This window comes from Neolamprologus brichardi, chromosome 6 (assembly GCF_056152115.1).
Source record: "Neolamprologus brichardi isolate AB-2024 chromosome 6, ASM5615211v1, whole genome shotgun sequence".
Taxonomy (NCBI): domain Eukaryota; kingdom Metazoa; phylum Chordata; class Actinopteri; order Cichliformes; family Cichlidae; genus Neolamprologus; species Neolamprologus brichardi.
Window position 1 is genome coordinate 14,660,930 of NC_142109.1, and position 19,851 is coordinate 14,680,780.

Consider the following 19,851-nt stretch of genomic DNA (forward strand, 5'->3'; position numbering starts at 1 on the left):
ACAGAATGAGAGCCTTCAGTAGCTTACTCATATTACCACTACTACACATCTCTAACTTTTGTCTTTTCTCTCTTATGCTCTTCTTCATTTCCCCCTCATGCACTAAATTATACTAGATATGGATTTCTTCCTTTGACGTGACATAGTGCTAGCTCATAGGGGATTGTCTAAGTCTTAGGGCTCTTTTTCTAATATTCTAGAGTCCGTACCCTACAGTGTAAAGAGCCTTGAACTTTTTTTGAGTGTCCTTTTATGTCCTCAACATAAAGGCCATGCAAGTTGATGATTGCGGTCTGTAAAACTTTTAAGACAGTGGGGGAAAAAAAGAATCACAGAAGTGCACTTGCAAGTAGCCAAGACTAAAATGGTAACGGTCCAAAGTTACACTTTATAGTTCTTTTTATTTTTTTGCTTTGAATAGAATTTGTGCTGTTTGGAATTTCACTAGATCAGCAATTTTCAATATTTCAGACTGCAAAAATAGTGAGTTTGTATGTTCCCTAAAACCTGCATTGTGGATGATTCGAACTGCTTTTTTTTGCAGAGTAAAAAGTGAATTTAATGTTGTTTTATAGTTGTTGCCCCAGACCTCTGCACTATAGCTTAAGTCTGGTGAAACCAGTGAACAGTAGAGAATATGAAGTGGTGACGTTGCCTGTTAACTGCACCTCTGCCTTATCTGCAAACTTCTTCTTGCCGCTCTTGAGGCTGCCTTCAGTTGTTTTAATGGACTTTTTGAGGATGCTGTCACCCGCGTCAACCAGTGTGACAGAGTGGCCTGTTGATGTGGCAACCTTTAAAGAAAACGGTTCAAGGTCATTTCAAAGCCATCGCTGTTTGTTATTTTTGGAAGGAGACGTGATCAACATAAATATTAATATAACATTAACCATAAAACTTTGAAGAAAAGTGACCTTGATGATAAGTTCATGGCTCCTTTACATTAAATCTGTCTTTGTTGTTTTTACATAACCTTGTTGACAGATGGCACTGAGCAGATATACAAACGCCATGTAAGCAGATTGCTGTGTATTTTGAGCAAACATAGCATGCAAAGAACTCAACTGAAGCACCGTGTGGAGTGTTTACTTTAGGCAAAGCATAAGAACACAAGAGTAAACACTGAAAAATGATGTAGATTAAATTCTGTAGAATGCAGAGGACACACAGAAGAGGAAAAAATAGCTTCCTTTTTCTTAAAAAAGAAAGCAACAGGAACTGCAAAGACATGATAAGTTGTACACTGCCAGTTCCTTCTTGTGTACATATTTTCCAGTGTTGCTTACTGTTTAAACAACAATAGAAAGAGCCTACCTGGAAACAAAAAACCCTGCAAGTGAACCATTATCTTGGACGAAGAAATGTGGTCTGAAAAACAAATCCTGATCATGATTGGGGATCAATGAAACATTTGGTGAAATCAAATAATTAAATGAATCTATAGTACAACTCAAAGCTGTTTAGTGGTGAAAACACATGTACAACAGGAAGAAAACGCTAGTGATTGGGACTAGCTGTAAGAAGAAAGTTACTACTGAAGTGCTGTGTTCACAACTTTCTTCTTTTCTTAACACCTTTCTCACCAGAGTATGGCTTTGAACTTATCAGTGACTCACGCTCCCAGAATATTTTTTGTTGTAGGAATAGCCTATACAGTACTGTGCAAAAGTCTTGAGCAACCCAATGCTGACTTACTACTTGGTATGATCACCTCTATTCTTCGAGCAGTATTCAGGAATAGTTCTCCAGCCTGAAGCTGTCTTTCAGGCACGTTTTATGAAATTATTCAAAAATAATTTAGTTCTTTCACACAAAATGTCCCCTCTGTGAATAGTATATTTTATTCATCCAACTTCCAAAACAAAAGTAGAATTAAAAAGTCCTATGTCTTTCTTTCATCAGTGTGCATAATGAATTTCCTGTGTGCGCAGAGCAAAGTTGCACATTATCAGCATTTATTTCTAATGAGAGTTGGCTGCTGTCATAACAGCAAATGTCTGAAAGCATCTCAGATACCTGTTTCTGTTCCCAAAGTTGCTGTGAAAAACGTAAATCAGTCCATAAAAGAGAACTGAGAATCCAAAAGTATGAATTCATTTGAATTCTGCACCAGTCAGGGCAGACAGAGTCAGACTCTGCTCAAAGGTTGAGTGGCTTTATGTCCGTTACTAAAACAAACCCCAAAACCTAAAAAAAACAAAAAAACATTAAAAGCAGTGTTACTGTAATTATTATAATAATCATTCTATAATTTATTTTATTGTTCTGTGCACACAGCAATCACTAGTAATAGTGTCAAAAACTGTGAAAACAACACTTTTATGCTATCAACTTTTAAAATGATATTATGAACTTTTTAGCAAACAAAGCTTTATTTAAACCTTTTGTCTTTTGGATACATCATGAAAGTTCTGACGGAGAAACCTGAGTCAGTTGGGATCGGTAACAGCATCACGAACACCACCACACTGAGCACTGGAGCCCCTCAGGGCTGTGTGCTCAGCCCACTGCTGTTCACTTTGCTGACTCACGACTGTGTTGCACGGTTTTCTTTATTTTGCAGTTTGCAATTTTTGCACACTTGCACTTTATGTAGTCCTGTGTTGATTGTCTGTTATATGTAACACCGTGGTCTTGGAGGAACGCTGTCTCGCTTCACTGCGTACTGTACCACTCCACGTGGCTGAAATGACAATAAAGCCACTTGAGTTGACTTGAAAGTCCAGTATGAAAGTATCCATCACAGCAACTTCAAAAGTTTAGTTTGAGCGCTGCCTTGTATGGCACAACCACTTACATTTTAGTCTTTGTCTTAACAATATCATCATTCTTCTATTACCATTAAAATGTTTTCCTTTTTTAACTGATGCTCATAAATATGATACATGCACATCCAATAAGTCATCGATATCTCTCACTCTAAAAATGACAACAGACAACAAGTATTTAAAAATCTATTTATTCAGCTTTAAAATTCGCTGGACACTGAAATGAAACTGACAGGTTGACTTAGCAAACAGTTGTTCTTTAATGCACACGGCAAAGGCACTTATCTATTCCAGTGTCTGATCAGTTGTTGAGCTAGTTTCAGTGATGAATGCACACATTCACAGGAGATCACTTGTGCTTGTAGAATCCCTCTCCTGTCTTTATGCCAAGTTTGCCCTCTGCAACCAGCTTGTTCAGCAGGTCACTCGAATCAAAGAGAGGGTTCTTAGGATCCTTCGTCTTGAAGGCTAAAGACATACAGACAGACGGTCCCATCTCATCACAGGCTGTCACATGTTTAAATCAAAATCACATAAACAACTACAGCGTCTATGGATTTTTACTCACCTTCAATAACAGCCTTTACTATGTCTAGTCCTACATAATCAGCAAGTTCAAATGGCCCCATGGGATAACCAGCGCCGAGTTTCATACCAATGTCAATGTCTTCTTTGGATGCATCGCCTGAGAGGTTAGAAAAACAGAATGTCAACAAAGTTAGAGGAATCAGTGAAAAGCTTGAAGGATGCTTGAAGGAGCTGTAGAAACAGCAGGTACACACACCTCTCTCATACAACCGGATGGCCTCCATCATGCATGGAACAAGTAGACGGTTTACAATGAATCCAGAGGTATCCTGAATGAAGAGAGGTTCAACATGACAAGTTTTAGTTCCACACTAAAGACAGAAAGCAGAGTTGTTCACGTGTGTACTCTGTTAAATCATTGCCAAAACAATGTGGGACTCTGTAGTTTTCTCTGGTCCCCTCCCGAATCAGACCAGGAGTGACATGTTTAGCCGCATGTTCTCCTTAAATTGCTGGCTGTCTGAGTGGTGTCCAAGAAAAGATGTGGGCTTCATAGATAATTGGCAAAACTTCTGGAGGAAACCTGGTCTTGTTAGGAGAGACGGCATCCATCCCACTTTGGATGGAGCAGCTCTCATTTCTAGAAATATGGACAAATTTATTAAACCCCCCAAAATATGACTATCCAGAGTTGGGACCAGGAAGCAGAGTTGCAGTCTTACACGGCTCTCTGCGGCTTCTCTCCTCCTGCTAACCCCCCCCCCAAAAAAACCCATCTCCACTGAGACTGTGTCAGCTCCCAAACAGACAAAAAACAAACTAAAAGCCAGCAACAAACAACTTAAACATAAAAAAAGAAAAAAAAAAATCACAAAGAAGGAACAAGACAGTATCCACATCTGAACCAAAGAGTAAAACAGTGAAATGTGGATTATTAAATATTAGGTCTCTCTCCTCCAAGTCTCTGTTAGTACATGACTTAATAATTGATCAACAAATTGATTTACTCTGCCTTAAAGAAACCTGGTTGCAGCAGGATGATTATGTTAGTTTAAATGAATCAACACCCCCGAGTCATTCTAACTACCAGAAATCTTGAAGCACAGGCCGAGGGGGCGGTGTGGCAGCAATTTTTCACACCAGCCTATTAATTAACAAAAGACCAAGACAGACTTTTAATTCATTCGAAAGCCTGATGCTTAACATTGTCCACCCCAGCTGTAAAACTCAGAAACCAGTCTTACTTGTTATCATCTATTGTCCACCTGGGCCTTACACAGAGCTTCTCTCTGATTTCTCAGACTTTATATCTAATTTAGTTCTGAGCTCAGATAAAATAATTATTGTGGGTGATTTTAACATCCATGTAGATGCTAAAAATGACAGCCTCAACATGGCATTTAATCTGTTGTTAGACTCAATTGGTTTCTCTCAAAATGTAAAAGAACCCACCCACTACTTTAATCACACTCTAGATCTTGTTTTAACATATGGCATAGAAACTGAACATTTAACAGTGTTTCCTGAAAACCCTCTCCTGTCTGATCATTTCTTGATAACATTTACATTTACAATAATTGAGAACACAGCAGTGGAGAGTGGACTTTATCAAAGTAGATGTCTTTCTGAAAGCGCTGTAACTATGTTTAAGAATGTAATCCACACACTGTTATCATCTTCAGTGCTCATAGAGCAGAGCAGCTATCTGAACGCTAGCCCATCAGAGGTCGATTATCTTGTTAATAATTTTACCTCCTCACTACGTACGACTCTGGATACTGTAGCTCCAGTGAAAACTAAGGTCTCTAATCAGAAGTACCTGACCCTGTGGTATAATTCTCAAACACATAGCCTAAAGCAGATGACTCGTAAGCTGGAGAGGAAATGGCGTGTCACAAATTTAGAGGATCATCATTTAGCCTGGAGAAATAGTGTGTTGCTTTATAAGAAAGCCCTCAGCAAAGCCAGAACATCTTACTATTCGTCACTGAAGAAAATAAGAACAACCCCAGGTTTCTCTTCAGCACTGTAGCCAGGCTGACAAAAAGTCAGAGCTCTTTTGAGCCAACCATCCCTTTAACGTTAACTAGTGATGACTTCATGAACTTCTTCACAAATAAAATTTTAATCATTAGAGAAAAAATTACCAATAATCATCCCACAGATGTAATATTATCTACAGCTACTCTTAGTACCATTGATGTTAAGTTAGACTCTTTTTCTCCAATTGATCTTTCTGAGTTAACTTCAATAATTACTTCCTCCAAACCATAAACTGTCTTTTAGACCCCATTCCTACAAAACTGCTCAAAGAAGTCCTGCCATTAATTAATTCTTCAATCTCTAATAATCGGCTATGTACCACAGGCCTTCAAGCTGGCTGTAGTTAAACCTTTACTTAAAAAGCCATCTCTAGACCCAGCAGTCTTAGCTAATTATAGGCCAATCTCCAACCTTCCTTTCATATCAAAAATCCTTGAAAGAGTAGTTGTCAAACAAATCTCTAAAATTAGAAATATCCTGTCTGAGAGTGACGCTGAAAAACTAGTTCATGCATTTATTACTTCCAGGCTGAACTACTGCAATTCATTATTATCAGGATGTTCAAAAAACTCGCTGAAAAGCCTTCAGCTAATCCAAAATGCTGCAGCAAGAGTCCTGACAGGGACTAGAAAGAGAGAGCATATTTCTCCTGTTTTGGCTTCCCTTCATTGGCTTCCTGTTAAATCCAGAATTGAATTCAAAATCCTGCTCCTCAGAGTATTTAAAAGTAGAATGGGAGGGAGAGCCTTCAGTTTTCAGGCCCCTCTTCTGTGGAACCAGCTTCCAGTTTGGATTCGGGAGACAGACACTATCTCTACTTTTAAGATTAGGCTTAAAACTTTCCTTTTTGTTAAAGCATATAGTTAGTGCTGGACCAGGTGACCCTGAATCCTCCCTTAGTTATGCTGCAATAGACGTAGGCTGCCGGGGATTCCCATGATGCATTGAGTTTTTCCTTTCCAGTCACCTTTCTCACTCCCTATGTGTTAATAGACCTCTCTGCATTGAATCATATGTGTTATTAATCTCTGTCTCTCTTCCACAGCATGTCTTTATCCTGTTTTCCTATGGGCTCAAAATGTGGTCATAAATATTTTGTACTTTTAAATCAGTTTTGTATGTGTAATCAGAGAACAGATGGGTTTGGCTGTCGGAGGGGCGCTTTTTTTTTTTAACTGCAGGTCTTTGAAGGGAATAAATGCCCTTTTACATGCCAACCCAGCGTTTTCCTTCATCACCACGAAGGAAAACAGTCTGTGGTCGTCCGAGTTTGGTGATTTTTGTGTCACAGGGACTTCCACAGTGGAAAATGACAGTCTTCATTACAAAGCTTTCTTCGTTATGAATTAGCATAGATGCTTTTATTGAACATTTGAAGAACTAGCAAAAAAAACAAACTCTTGTAGAGGACATAAAGTCAGAGATAGAAAAGACAAGGAGCAGGTGCATCTAGCACAGGTAGAGCTGCTGCAAAAACCCACAGAGCCCAGCAGCCAGCGCAACAAATTCTGGATCCTTTGCTTTTAGTTAGCAGTTAGCATTAGCAGCACATCCTGCGTCCGATGTGAAAGGACTTGTATGCTGCGCACTGTGACTCACAGCAATGGTCCCGGGTCAGCCCCGACTTTGTGTTAAACTAATCCTAAAGTAATAATGGTATTTCTAACCACTGATATACCACAACTTTATCTTTTCAACAGCTGCTGAAAGTTAGGGGACCTAGCTGCTATCGGATATAGAGACCCTTCAAGGACCTGCAGTTCAAAAAAGCACCCCTCCGATTGTTACATTTGTGATTGACATGACATTGACCAATCAGATGAAAGGAAGAAAAATAAGGTCAAAATTTGTACTTGTAACTTGCAGGGGTTTTTTTGGTCCACACACAAATCTTTTTTTACGCACATACAAATCTTTTTTTTTTTTTTAAAACACACACACAAATTCTTTTTACACATACGAAACTGATTTACAAGTACAAAATATTTGACCACATTATGAGCCCATAGTTTTCCTTCTCTCACCCCAACCGGTCGCAGCAGATGGCCGCCCCTCCATGAGCCTGGTTCTGTCGAAGGTTTCTTCCTGTTAAAAGGGAGCCAAAGTGCTTGCTCATAGGGGGTCATATAATTGTTGGACTTTTCTCTGTATCTACTGTACAATATAAAGCGCCTTGAGGCGATTTTTGTTGTGATTCGGCGCTATATAAATAAAACTGAATTGAATTGAACTAATATGTGCAGAAAAAGGAAGACTAAAAGTCTCTATTAAGACTTTTGTGATCTGCGGCTCAGGGAGTAGAGCGGGTCATCTACCAATCGGTGGATCAATACCTGGCTCAATGCATCCTTTTATTTTTTTTTATTTATGCCCCAAGCGTGAGTGTGTGTGTGTGTGAGAATGTTGGACAAAGCACTTAGGTATAGATGAAACTATGAATGAACATGCTTGGTGTTTGGTGAATAAGACTTGTAGTAACAAAAAGAAAACCCTTTTGAGTTTTCTTGAGTAGACAAGCACCACAAAAGTCCATTTAAATACACACAAAATAAGTGTGCATGTGAAATTCAGCCTTGGATTCATGAAGCATGCACATTACTACAGTGTGCATGTTAGCAAATAGCTTGACATGATTGAATCCCTTATTGTTATTTACTGAATTTTAACCACATTTTGCTTTACAGTATTTTGGGAAACCATAAATTCTGCACCACTTCCAGCTGCTGCTGTCGGCCTCATCGTAACCACTTGCACTTGTGCGTCTGCTATGCATGCTGGATTTGGTTCAACTTGAATTTCACCGTGGTGATGAGGCTGAAGTAACAGGAAGCCAAAGCTGTGTGAGCAGGGAGGGTGGTGAGCGAAGCTTTGCTTCTGGAGTGGCGAAAACACAGTGGCACACACCACAGCTCAGGTTGTGTGGGCCAAATGTTCTCCGTCAGCAGCTGCATGAAGTTACACTAGTGCTGACAGTCTGACTGTCTTTTTTTTTTTTTTAAATGGGTGGAGTTGAAGAATTTTATGATCAAACCTTCTAGTTCTGTGGGTAATATTGGGTAAGGTTTAGTGCAGTGTAGTGAAAACAGGTTATGTTTCTTGTGTCAACACAGCAGCTGAGAACCGACCTTTAAAGCAGACCTGCAGTATCTGGTACCAAGACTTTAAGATTTAACACAGACGGCCACAGCAATCCAATACACTGAGCATGTGCAAGCCATTTGCTTACCATCTAATACAACACATCCCAGACCTTAATGTGAGCCACTGATACAAAATGAGCAACTTTATTGCTTAAGCTATAGGCAAAAACTCCTCACTTTGCAGGACACTGGTGTTTTTCCAAGCACTTTGCTGAAGTCCACGAGGGAATCCAAAGTGTCTTGGCTTGTTGCTGGAGTTCCAATCACCTGTGGAAGATGGAGACTTTAGCAGCTTTTGTTGCAATAGTGCAATTCTAATAATACAGGGTTTGCCCAAGTTATAGTAATTCTATAACTATAGTAAAGTTAAACAAAGATCACTATACTATCGTAACTACAACATAGGCTACTTATAGTAATCCTATAAATACTTGTGTGCCTGCATGCCACTATGTGCATTATGATGTACAATACACAAAAAACTCAGACAGATCCTGTTAGTAAGTCTTATTGTTCTTGCAAACAGGTTTCAGCTATATGATCCAGTTATACATGATATATATGTATAAATGTGTTATATTACTTCCTGGTATTTGAAGATGTTTATTTGTGTTGTATCTTCTTAAATAAAGAAAATGAGCATGCTAATAATTATTCTTTTCTTAAGACCCTACCTCTACCAGCTTCATCATAGCAACTGGGTTGAAGAAGTGAAGGCCACCGAATCTGTCTTGCCTGTTGGTGGAACTGGCGATGTCACAGATAGACAGCGAGGACGTGTTACTGGCAAAGATGGTGTGCCTAAAGAAAGAAATTAACACATATCACAGACATCAGTTAATAAAGCAGAAAAGTGCCTTTTTATTGCCTTTAACAAGGCCATCATCCACTTACTTAACTTACTTGATCTGTAACATGGTCACTACAAGAAAGGCAAGCAGCGTCTGGGCGTGTTGCCTGTTGGTGTCCATTATGTAAATTACTGCCATCTTGTGGCTACAGCTGGGTACTGTCTCTGGACACTGGCTTGACTACAAGCCATTGGAGTCTACAGTTTGTCATTTTTTGAGCATTTTCAAGTCCTCTTAACAAAAGTAGACCCTGGCAAGGTGGGAGACAAGTAATTTTTGACTGATTAAACAGTGTGGATAAACAATCAGCTGTCTGTGAAGTTACTCCTGCTTCTTACACTAATGGAGAATATTTTTCTCTTTTAATTTTTATACTTTATTTAAAACCTGCTAATAATATTTACAACATTTTATTTATAGCGGGGTGTATCTTTATAAGGTGGTACTGCTGCTTTTCCTAAAGCATACATCTGAATAATTCCCCCTTACTGGCCGTGGTAAGTTAATGGTAAACACTTTAATGATCACTGTCCTACAAGTCTTTCTGACTGTGCCAAAAGGTGTTCACATTCAGGCAGAGTGTGCAAGCTGATGCGGCACTCTGAGAGATAAGTCAGCATAGAAAAGACAGGCAGCACACAATCATGAAAAAGTCTGGGAACACAATCTTAAATCAGTCTGGTCCAATTTGTTTTGCTGGATCTGGGTGGGAGGTGTCATCAGGTTTGCTTGCGTAATTGCCTTTGGGACTTGAAAATAGATCCAAACTGGCTATATATTTAATTTAAAAAATAAATGCCATGAAAGTACATTTGTGCCACGAAAAGTCTTCATACGTGCATACACTACTTGTCATTTCTTTAAGATGTCTTCAGGAATAGCTCTCTGGGCTTCTTGAAGGAAACTCAAAACTCATCTTTGGAGGTTTGCTGCCTTTTGTTCTGTACTCTGTAAAGAAGATTCCCACACTGCTTCAGTAATGTTGAAGTTCTGGCTCCAGGGAGGCCAATTCATGACTGATAGTTGCTTTTTTATCTAAGTACACTTTTACCTTGTTGACAGTGTGCTGAGATTTTTGACAATATCTCCAACACCACTGGCTAAAATGCAAATCATGACCTCTCCGATCTTGAGGTCAAAGACCTTATAGTATGAATCTGAAAACCCTACGTCTCCTTGATCGTGGGTTCACAGGGTTAGTTGAACACCAGACAGAGTTCAATAAATGACAGGAAAGTCTGGCTCCTTGGAAGCAACATATAAAGAAATGAGAGGTGGCTCAAGACTTTTGCACATTATTGTATGTTAGGTGATCTAAGCCAAGAGCTAAAAGCTTTACACTTTACACAAATAAACAGAACTGAAGTAGATCTTACGATGGTGCCAACTTGTCGAGCCTACTGAAAAGATCCTGCTTGATCTTTAGATTTTCAACAATGGCCTCCACCACAAGATCCGAGCCCTGAATGGTAGATTCAGCGTCTGTCGAGGTCGACACCTTCTGCACAATTTTCTTGATGAACTCTTCACCTGCCTGAAACAAACCAAACAACATTTTTAAGAAACTGCTCAAATTTCATGGTGTAGCTGATATTGCTGCTCATTTTTTCAGTAAATTTACAGCCTCTCACTTCTGGCTTATCGGAAAACTTCTTCTTCGCCACTCGTTTAAGGCTCCCTTCAATTAATTTGATGGACTTTTTGAGGATTTCGTCAGACGTGTCCACCAGTGTCACAGAGTGGCCCGTTGATGCTGCAACCTTAAAGAAAGAAAACATTTCAAGATTGTTCCAAACGCAGCCACCTATGGGGGATCGGTTTTGGTTGAATCCGACACATTCAAACTCTTTGTGTGTTACACCTGCCAACTAGACCCAAATATAAAGTTCACTTAATGGCCACCAGGATCCTTTATATGGTAACTTTAGTGACCTTGATGTGTAACATAAAAAGGAAAAATCCTGGAAAACTAGCACCAAATTACATATACAGAATCTAAAAGAAAAGTGATCAAACAAAAACGTAACAGGGTCTTTGCATGCTCTCCACCAAGTTGCATCTGTCTAAACCAGGGGTCGGCAACATGCGGCTCTTTAGTCTTTATTTTGCGGCTCCGGGTGGTTTGGGAAAATAAATTAGAAGTATTTAGCTGAAGTGTATTTTATTTGTGTTTAGTTCTTTTTTTAACTTGTAGTTCTAAATTTGTTGACATAAGAAGAGAAAATGCTCTCAATTAGGGAGACAGTCAAATGGTTCATTTATGTTTGATGTGTGGTTTACATTTGTGTGCCTGTTAATAAAGTTAGCGCGCTCTAGGGGGCGTATGCGTTCATCAACATGGCCGAAGGCTGATGTGTGTTTATTCCTCCCTAAATATCGTCGACGAAGTTTGCCATGCACGTCAGATTTTCCTGCGCATTTTCATACCTCTGCCAACAAAATTGGAAGATTATTGTGATTTTGAAATATAAAAATAAAATTATATCTTATTATTTTCTTCATCGCTCAAAATAAGCGTCACACTCGCGGAAGCCGGTGTACCCGCCGAAACGCTGTGCATTTATCGAGACTTTCCACCTCATGTAGGCCAATTATGGATCTTCGGATCCACATTATGTCAGCAGCTCCACCGTGAACTTTGTTCAAAACAAACACGGCTCACGCCCCACAGATGACAGCTTACAGTCCTGCGTGAAGATGAATGCCCAATGTAAACGCTGTGCCCAGAGGTTCGGGACCATAAGTCTTATTGTAAACATATCGCGGCAGACCCGACGATGTTTGCATGAACATGCTTTTCAGCATCTCTTTATTGACCGCTTTTCACACACGGTTGCTGTACGCATACAGCCGGGTGTTGTGCCAAAAAGTGATTGTCTGCCAAAAAGTGATTTCCGGTATTTGCCAAAAAGTGATTGCTCGTATTTAAACTGCTATAAGTAACTTGTTGGGCTATAATATGTGAAACATATGTTAAATGCATCCCTCATGGATGGCATAAAGTCATATTGAGCCACAAACACCATTCGTGTAACAAGGTAGAAGCCGCAATCAGTTTTTGGCAGTGACTTTTATATAACCTTTATTTATGCAGTTAAAAAAATCTCATTAACATTAAAAATGTATTTTGTCAGAGTAAGCTGGCCAAGAGGACAGCAGAAATGGCAGCAAATATGACAATAGTCCTGTAAAAATATTTTAAACGAGGATAAAGGACCGGATTGGTTATAATGTAAGTACAATAACACAGAGCTGTAAAGATACTTGAAAAAACAGATAATTTTTTAATTCTATATATAACCCCTTTGTAAACGCTGTTCACCGAAGTCTATTTACCAACTTACATAAAGATATTACACATAAAAAATACACGGAAACATTGGAAATCAGTTTTTGGCAGGCAATCACTTTTTGGCACAACACCGGCTGTCGCTTTTCAGCTCACAGCCCGACAACACAACAGCAGAGAGAGCAGACTTTAAGGTGGCGAGGCGTGATTGCGGGTGCCGCTCAGGTGCGTCCGACTCCCCTGCAGCGGTGCTGCAGACCAGGCCCCGCCACACACATTAACCAGGTAAAATACATATTTAGGCAGAATTTTGCAAATATCTATTTTTTAGCAGCATAGTGCTTTTTTTCAAATTATTTTTTAAAAGTCAGGTCAAGGCTCCAAAAGCCCAAAGGCGATATAAGGCTGGCGGCTCACAACAGTTTTTGTTTGCTACATGGATCATTTTATGATTGGCCTTAACCCATTGAACCAGCAGCTTAGCTAAACACGGACCAGACTCCTCCTTTTTCGCTTACTCACTTGTGCAATCCCCGCACCCATCTGTCCACCTCCGATGATCGTTACATTTTTAATAACAACATTTCGGACAGCTGAAGACGAGAAGCCTCTGACGATCTGAGGAGCTGCGAAAGCCATGTTGACCGGTGTCCGCTCGGGTCCAAAGTGAAGGACACACTAATATCAGTGCACAGGAGCCCCCTAGCTGGACTAATGAGATCCGTCTGCACCGCCGCCATCTTGCTCCGGGGTCAGACTGTGGATTTCAGAAGTTTGATGTCAAACTTTTGTGCGTTTGCTGGTGGTTTTTTTTAAATAAAAAAAGAAATGCGAAACCTAAGCAACAGTTAATACATTTCACAAGTCTATAGAGTATCTAAGCACATTTTAGTCTTCAATTAGATTTATTAGGGTGAGTAACCCATTACAGTAAGTAACGATCATTTCTGTTAAGTGACACACACACGCACGCACACAAAACTGCCAGTCCGCCATTCATTTTTATTTATTTTTTCTATTTATTTTTTTTTGTTAATTATTTTCCAAATTAATTCGGAAATTGTGAGTTAATGACTCAAAATTTCGAATTAGGTATCCTATTCAACTAGCTAGAGACACTGTAATTCCAAGGAACTTTGTAAATCGAAATTTTGACATAAAATTTAAAACTTTTGACTTAAATTTCAACCATATTAATTCAAGATTAAAAAAAATAAAAATTAGGGGTGTTTTCTTGTTGGAAACGTGCCTCCGTTTAAAGCTGCATTATGCCATAAAATTAACTGTGTATTTTAATTAAAGTTATGTCAGAAAAAAATATTGAAAATTATATTGTGTTAATCAATAATAGCAATTGTCCCTGACTAATATGGCGACTGTGTTAACGCATCCTTCCAAAGAGATGTGCGGTAAGCGGAAGTGCTGGCGGTCACGTGATCACAGCCGGTTCCGCTTGCAATTGTGGAGTTGTACTACTGCCATCTTCTGGGTTTGATTACATTAGAAACGATCTCGGTCTGTATCATTCATTCTTAATTTCTACATGTTGTTTTATCAGTTTATGGGTTAAATTTCTCAATTTATGCAAACGAAAAACACAAAAGAAGGCACCAGCTAGCAATTTAATATGTAATGAACTCTCACATTGTGTTTTCCTGAGTCCAGAGTTTGTGGTTTTCGAACAAACAGTCCTTATACCCGACCTTTTTCAGTAGAATGTGTGTATGTGTGTGTGTTTTTCTATTTTTGTTAAGCCAGCTAACACTCACCTATGTATCATTAAATGATAAAAAAAAAAACAGCATCTAACTTATTCAACGAACCAGTGTTATAGCTACATGTAATAGACGACTTATTAAAAATACATTTTAAATTGGTTGTCTCCTAAGTTTAGGCACTGTTACTAACAATACATTTTTTTTTCCATTTCTTTAGCTGAATCTATAAAAAATGGAAAAGGTAAAAGAGTTTGACAAACATTAGAAATAGTATTTTCCATCAATAAGGTGATTCCCAAAGAGCCATTAGCTTAAAACTTGATATATTGTAGCATGGTGTGCAGTGTATTCTTTAAAAAAAATAAATAAGGAAAATGAACACGCTGAGGACAAACTGACAAACAAATAAAGCAGCAGGTCTAAAAAACATCTGATGAACAGTATCTGAAAGTCATGTTTTTAAGAAACAGCAAACAAATCCAGCTAAGACCTGACACAGGAGAGATGGATGCAGCACATCATATTTCATCCACTGTTTGCCATAGTCTCATCAGAAATGTTGTCAGTGGAAAGCTGGTTGTTGAGAAGCCATTCTTATGAAATATAAACAAAGGAAATAGGCTCGCGTATGCCAAATCACACCAGAACTGGACTGAAAATCAGTGGTAACAAATTTGAAATAATTAGTTCAAACCGTCACCGTACATCTCTTTTGTCAAAAGAGATGTACAAGTTTACAGAGAATGGAACAAAAGGCAAAAACATCCAAAGAAGAGCTCTGAATGTCGTTCAAGGAGCCTGGAGAAGACTGGTGAAGACTACTTAAAGAAATAACAAGAAAGCTGCCTAAGAGAGTTCAGACTGTGTTGAAGAATAAATGTGGTCCTGTTAATTATTGACTTTCAAGAATGCTAGAATTGTACATATTACATTATCACATATAAACAGCTGTTCCATGTACATTCTTTTTACACCTTTCATTAAATCTTTGCATCCATTTCCCTGCCAAAATATAATGAAATGGGGGGTGGCTCAAGACTTTTGCACATTGCTTTATGCTTGCTAATTTCTATGATGCAAATCAAATCATACAATAAAAGGATAAATATTAATACAGTTATTATCTTATGGCGTTTAAAATTAGAGTCATCTCGCAACACTGACCTTATTTAAATATTTTTTTAAATGAGATAAGCCATCACTTAGCACTGCAGTCTCAATATCAGTTATTTTCAAATTTCTGTTCACTCAGCAACAGCTTAAATCATCCACATAATCCAGATGGTAATGAAAAAATAAATTATCTGGGATTTCAGTCAAACAGGAGCACCCTTCTCTAATAAAAAATATGTCTATAAACTTCCTAAATATTTAGGTCTCTCCAGGAGAATAAGATCAAAATATTTTCTACTTTTTGTGAAGTCCTTCATCAGAGTTTCCTTGTTGCAGGACGTCAGTTTCACTGTTGCGAGCAGTCACGCACACAGTGAATGGGCAAGGTGCTAGTGTCAGTCCGAAGCGTCCGTGCAGGGGAGGTGGACGCTTTCCCTCTGGGAGCCTGAATTTGAAGGCCTGCAGTAAGCTGGTCACCATCAGAAACAGCTCCATCTTTGCCAGCTGTTCACCCATGCATACCCTGCGACCTGACACAAAACAGTGAAATCAAATTTATGGATCAGTGTTTATGTTTCAGTCACATGGATCATATAAGTAAGAAGGCATACCAATCCCAAATGGTATGAAGCACTCTTTCCTGAGCAGCTTTCCCTCATTGTCCAAGAAGCGTTCTGGGTTAAAACTGTCTGCATCATCCCACACAGTGGGATCTCTATGGACAGACCACAGGTTGGGCAAAATGACAGTCCCTTTAGGAATAGTGTAGCCTCTAAACTCTGAAAAAGAAAAGAAGAACACTTTGTTTAGAGCTTGGGAATTAGACAAATTTGGCAACAGGCATCTGCCAGGGTGGATCCAGGGTGCTTGAACAGTTATGTGCAGATCTGTATGAAGGTTATGTGGAGGTTAAGGGTCACAGTTACTGTTTACCTGTTGTTTGTGAGGCCATGTGAGGAATAGCCAGGGGAACTGCCACAGTCATTCTCTGCACTTCCATGATGGTGGCTTCAGTAAAAGGCAAACTTCCCTTATCAGTCAGAGACGGCACCCGATCTTTGCCCACTACGTCATCAATCTCTGCATGGACCTTGTCTTGAATCAACACAGCAGGAGAAAGGGAGGATTAAGGATGAAGTCCACATCACATCAAACCAGGAAAAAAAACGGTCTGATTCCGGAGAACTTGAACTAAAATGCAGCAGCGAATGCATATTTTTATGTGCCAATCTATGTGCACGTGCAACAATTGGAGAAGTGGTTAAATACACAAGGAGGCCAGACATGTTCATGTATTGAAACCAAGAAGCGTCCCAGACGTGGGTTCCCACAGAAGATTCCCAATTCCCCCCACATAAAAGTTTGTTTGGCAACCTAAAATTTAGTCACAATACTTACATATGTTGCCAATGTGTCAATATCTCAACAGTACACCTAAAAGATCTAAAAGGTTTTACCTCTGCAATTATGTTCCTGACAAATTGCAGTGTGTCCATACTAGGGGTGGGGGAAAAAATCGATACTGTGTAGTATCGTGATATTTTGTTTGCTAATAATGTATCGATACAGGGACAGCAGAAATCGATATTTTGTTACAAAAAAGGTTTTTGTGCTCTGACTTCAGAGCATGTTGATCCTTTTTCTGATCAAGAATCCTGACATTCCTTCACTGTCCAAATGTGTTTAACTTTTTTTTGGCAGCAATAAATATGACAGTTTACTTATTTTAATTTAAGACATGTTTTATTTTAATTAAGTTTAAAACTTTTTTATTTAATGTAAAATTATATTTTGTTTTAATTTACTTTCAAATTCTTCAGTTGCTGAATGGGCTGCATAGTTTTCATAAATTGCATAGTTCAGAATAGCTATAATTGTACCAGATGGTTGCATTCAGTTAAGTTGGACTAGACTGTAATACAAACCGTTCAGTTTGTCAACAATAAAACTGAAATGAGAGAAAGACTGAGTGTGAGACTTTGATATTAGATCAAATGAATATTGATAAAGTTTACCTTTATGTACAGAATCTGAATATCGCAAAATATTTTTAAAAAATTGCAATAATATCGTATCGTGCGTTAAGTATCGTGATAATATCGTATCGTGGGATGTATGGTGATTCCCACCTCTAGTCCATACTGTCATTTATCAAAATTTTCAACTGTTTCAAATCAGTGAAATCACACTTAAAGTGGTATTTCTGACACTAAATGTGATTTTCCCAAAACTGCCGTGGAGTCCAAATGAAATGATTTGATTTCACAAACACATGCACTTTGCAAAGGATGGACTTGACTGATTGCTGCCATTTTTACCTTGGATATCAGGGTATATGACCATATAAAGCAGAGTCCACAAAACCGAATTGGTGGTGGTGTCAGTGCCAGCAATGAAGAGGTCTCCTATGATATAAAAGAGATAATCCTCTGTGAAGCTGCTGTCCTCCTCTCTAGCATCTTGCTGGGCCAGCATCTCCATCAAGTACATGTCTGTGAGATCCCTTGGATTGTCGGCATCTAGTGTTGCACGGTGCTTTGTAATAATCCTCTTAAGAAACACGGTGATGTCTCTTTCCACCTGACGCAACTCTCTGAAAACTCCAAAAGGCAACCAGTAGAGCAGCGGGAAAACGTTGATGAGGACTGCCGGGCTGTTCATGCAGATCTCCAGTCCTCGCGCCATCAGGTCCAGCATGGTGCGGAACTCGCGATCCTCGTGATGGAAGCGCTGACCCAGGATCAGTGTGCAGATGACGTTTGACACAGCGTTGCCAATTAGTGGACTCGGGTCCACACCAGCGCCACCACACTCCTCATTCAGCCGCAGCAGCTCTGTTTTGATTGTAGCAAGGCCTTCCTTAATGCAAGGCTCCAGACTTAGCTTCCCCAGACCAAAGCTGCGGAGTGTGGTGTGGCAGAACTTGCGCTGCTTTCGCCATACTGACCCGTAAGGTGCAAAGACGATCCCTGAAGTTCAGTTATACCAGGACAAAAAAGGACAGCTTATGTCAGCGTGTATGTCATTGTTTTTTTTAGCTACTTAACTAGACTCTTAAAATTGTAGAATACCTAAAAACTTACATCTCATAAGTTATGGAGGAGACTATCAAATCTACTGTTTAGACTGACTGACTTTAGAATGTGGTAAATAGAGCCTGTTTAAGTTACAGGCTTATTAAGTTCAAATGTACATTCATGCATATTAATTGTAGATTTGCAGTAAATGCAATCTACTTCCAGTGAATCCTAAAGGTTAAAGAGAAACTTCAATTTGAAGACAACTGTTCAGCTATATTCTATCATTCTATGAATAAAGCAACTAGCACCCAACCTCACAGGGTGTAATTACTTTTTGTTAGGCATAATGTAATAACACTGAGGAGGAGACATTACAGTTGTGCTCAGAAGTTTACGTACACATATGAATGTGACAGTGAGGCTTTCCAACACTGTACCAGCTGTCAAGAAAAACAAACAAAAAACAACTTTTATTACACTAACCAAAGGCAGTGAAACCTCTCTATTCTAACGCTTATCCGATTACTAGATTTTACAAGATTTTTTAATGGGTTATTATTACACGGTTATAGCCTTATTTAACCGATAACCTACAATAACAGATGCTTTATTTAATACAAGAACTTGCTTACCTTTGCGTTTAGTCAGGATAGTGACGGTAGGGATGTCTGGCCTGTCGGAGAACACCTCCGGATGGTTTGAGAGGGCATCCCTGACCGCTTCATAGCCATTGAGCACCACGATAAGTTGACTCCCTACAAAAAGGCTGAATATGTTACCATAAACTTTAGCCAATTCTGCCAGACCGTCAGTGGGGTTTATGATCCGTTTCCTGAGGATACAAGAGGGTACGAGAAAGCTGCCGAGGTTTCCGACCACTGGCCATGGCTTCGGACCTGGCGGAATGTTTTTATATCTTAAATTCCGCTGTTTTTGATAAAGAGCAACCAGCGCCAACGCGATTATTATTAAAGCCGCAACGTTTGCGTTTAACAGCACGAAGTCGTTCAAGCCTGAGAGCGAAACCATGACGTCAGCATTCAAATAAACTCAAAACTGTTAGTTGATAATACATGTCCAGGACTGAGCACACTGACACCACGAAGCTGCTATTTATTTGTTTTACAGACAGACGCTCTTCCTGTGTTGTTGTGGCAGGCCAAGAACAACGTGGTACCGCTACTGGCTTCCTATTGGCTGACAGTGTTTCCTCCTATTTTGATTGGCGGCCAGCGGTCATTGGCCTTTAGAGCCATTAATTCTGTCTTCCAGGTTTGGCAGTGGCACAATTCTGGGTTTTATCCATTTTGAGGCTTTATTTTTATTTTATTTTACTTAAAATACAAAAAAAAACTTTTTCACTTTTTTGGCCAGTAAATCA

The 19,851-nt window shown here is 39.2% G+C and overlaps 2 protein-coding genes across 3 annotated transcripts; both read right to left on the minus strand.

Annotated features, from left to right (window-relative positions):
* Positions 1-2,943: 2,943 nt before the first annotated feature.
* On the minus strand, positions 2,944-13,313 carry hadh (hydroxyacyl-CoA dehydrogenase). Of its 2 annotated transcripts, XM_006787097.3 has the most exons (8): positions 13,142-13,309; positions 10,962-11,090; positions 10,707-10,864; positions 9,154-9,280; positions 8,657-8,746; positions 3,553-3,625; positions 3,337-3,453; positions 2,944-3,236 (listed from the first exon to the last, which is right to left on the minus strand). In XM_006787097.3, the coding sequence occupies exons 1-8, from the start codon at positions 13,256-13,258 to the stop codon at positions 3,118-3,120; spliced, it is 930 nt and encodes a 309-aa protein (XP_006787160.2). In that variant the 5' UTR covers positions 13,259-13,309; the 3' UTR covers positions 2,944-3,117. The 2 variants fall into 2 exon arrangements, with proteins under 2 accessions (XP_006787160.2, XP_006787159.2); XM_006787096.3 differs by having other exon boundaries at positions 3,337-3,625; positions 13,142-13,313.
* A 1,330-nt stretch (positions 13,314-14,643) lies between these two features.
* On the minus strand, positions 14,644-19,588 carry cyp2u1 (cytochrome P450, family 2, subfamily U, polypeptide 1). The gene is made up of 5 exons (XM_006787098.2): positions 19,103-19,588; positions 17,769-18,419; positions 16,384-16,545; positions 16,062-16,229; positions 14,644-15,980 (listed from the first exon to the last, which is right to left on the minus strand). Exons 1-5 carry the CDS (start codon positions 19,497-19,499, stop codon positions 15,745-15,747), a joined length of 1,614 nt encoding a protein of 537 aa, XP_006787161.2. The 5' UTR covers positions 19,500-19,588; the 3' UTR covers positions 14,644-15,744.
* Positions 19,589-19,851: the final 263 nt, after the last annotated feature.

Coding starts and splice junctions, on each gene's coding strand:
- hadh (XM_006787096.3), bottom strand. CDS start 13,258: ATGGCTTTCGCAGCTCCTCAGATCGTCAGAGGCTTCTCGTCTTCAGCT. Junction 11,091..13,141: donor TGGGTGCGGGGATTGCACAA/GTGAGTAAGCGA, acceptor TCTTTCTTTAAG/GTTGCAGCATCAACGGGCCA. Junction 10,865..10,961: donor AGTTTTCCGATAAGCCAGAA/GTGAGAGGCTGT, acceptor GGTTTGTTTCAG/GCAGGTGAAGAGTTCATCAA.
- cyp2u1 (XM_006787098.2), bottom strand. CDS start 19,499: ATGGTTTCGCTCTCAGGCTTGAACGACTTCGTGCTGTTAAACGCAAAC. Junction 16,546..17,768: donor CATATACCCTGATATCCAAG/GTAAAAATGGCA, acceptor TGTTGATTCAAG/ACAAGGTCCATGCAGAGATT. Junction 15,981..16,061: donor CTTCATACCATTTGGGATTG/GTATGCCTTCTT, acceptor GTTTTGTGTCAG/GTCGCAGGGTATGCATGGGT.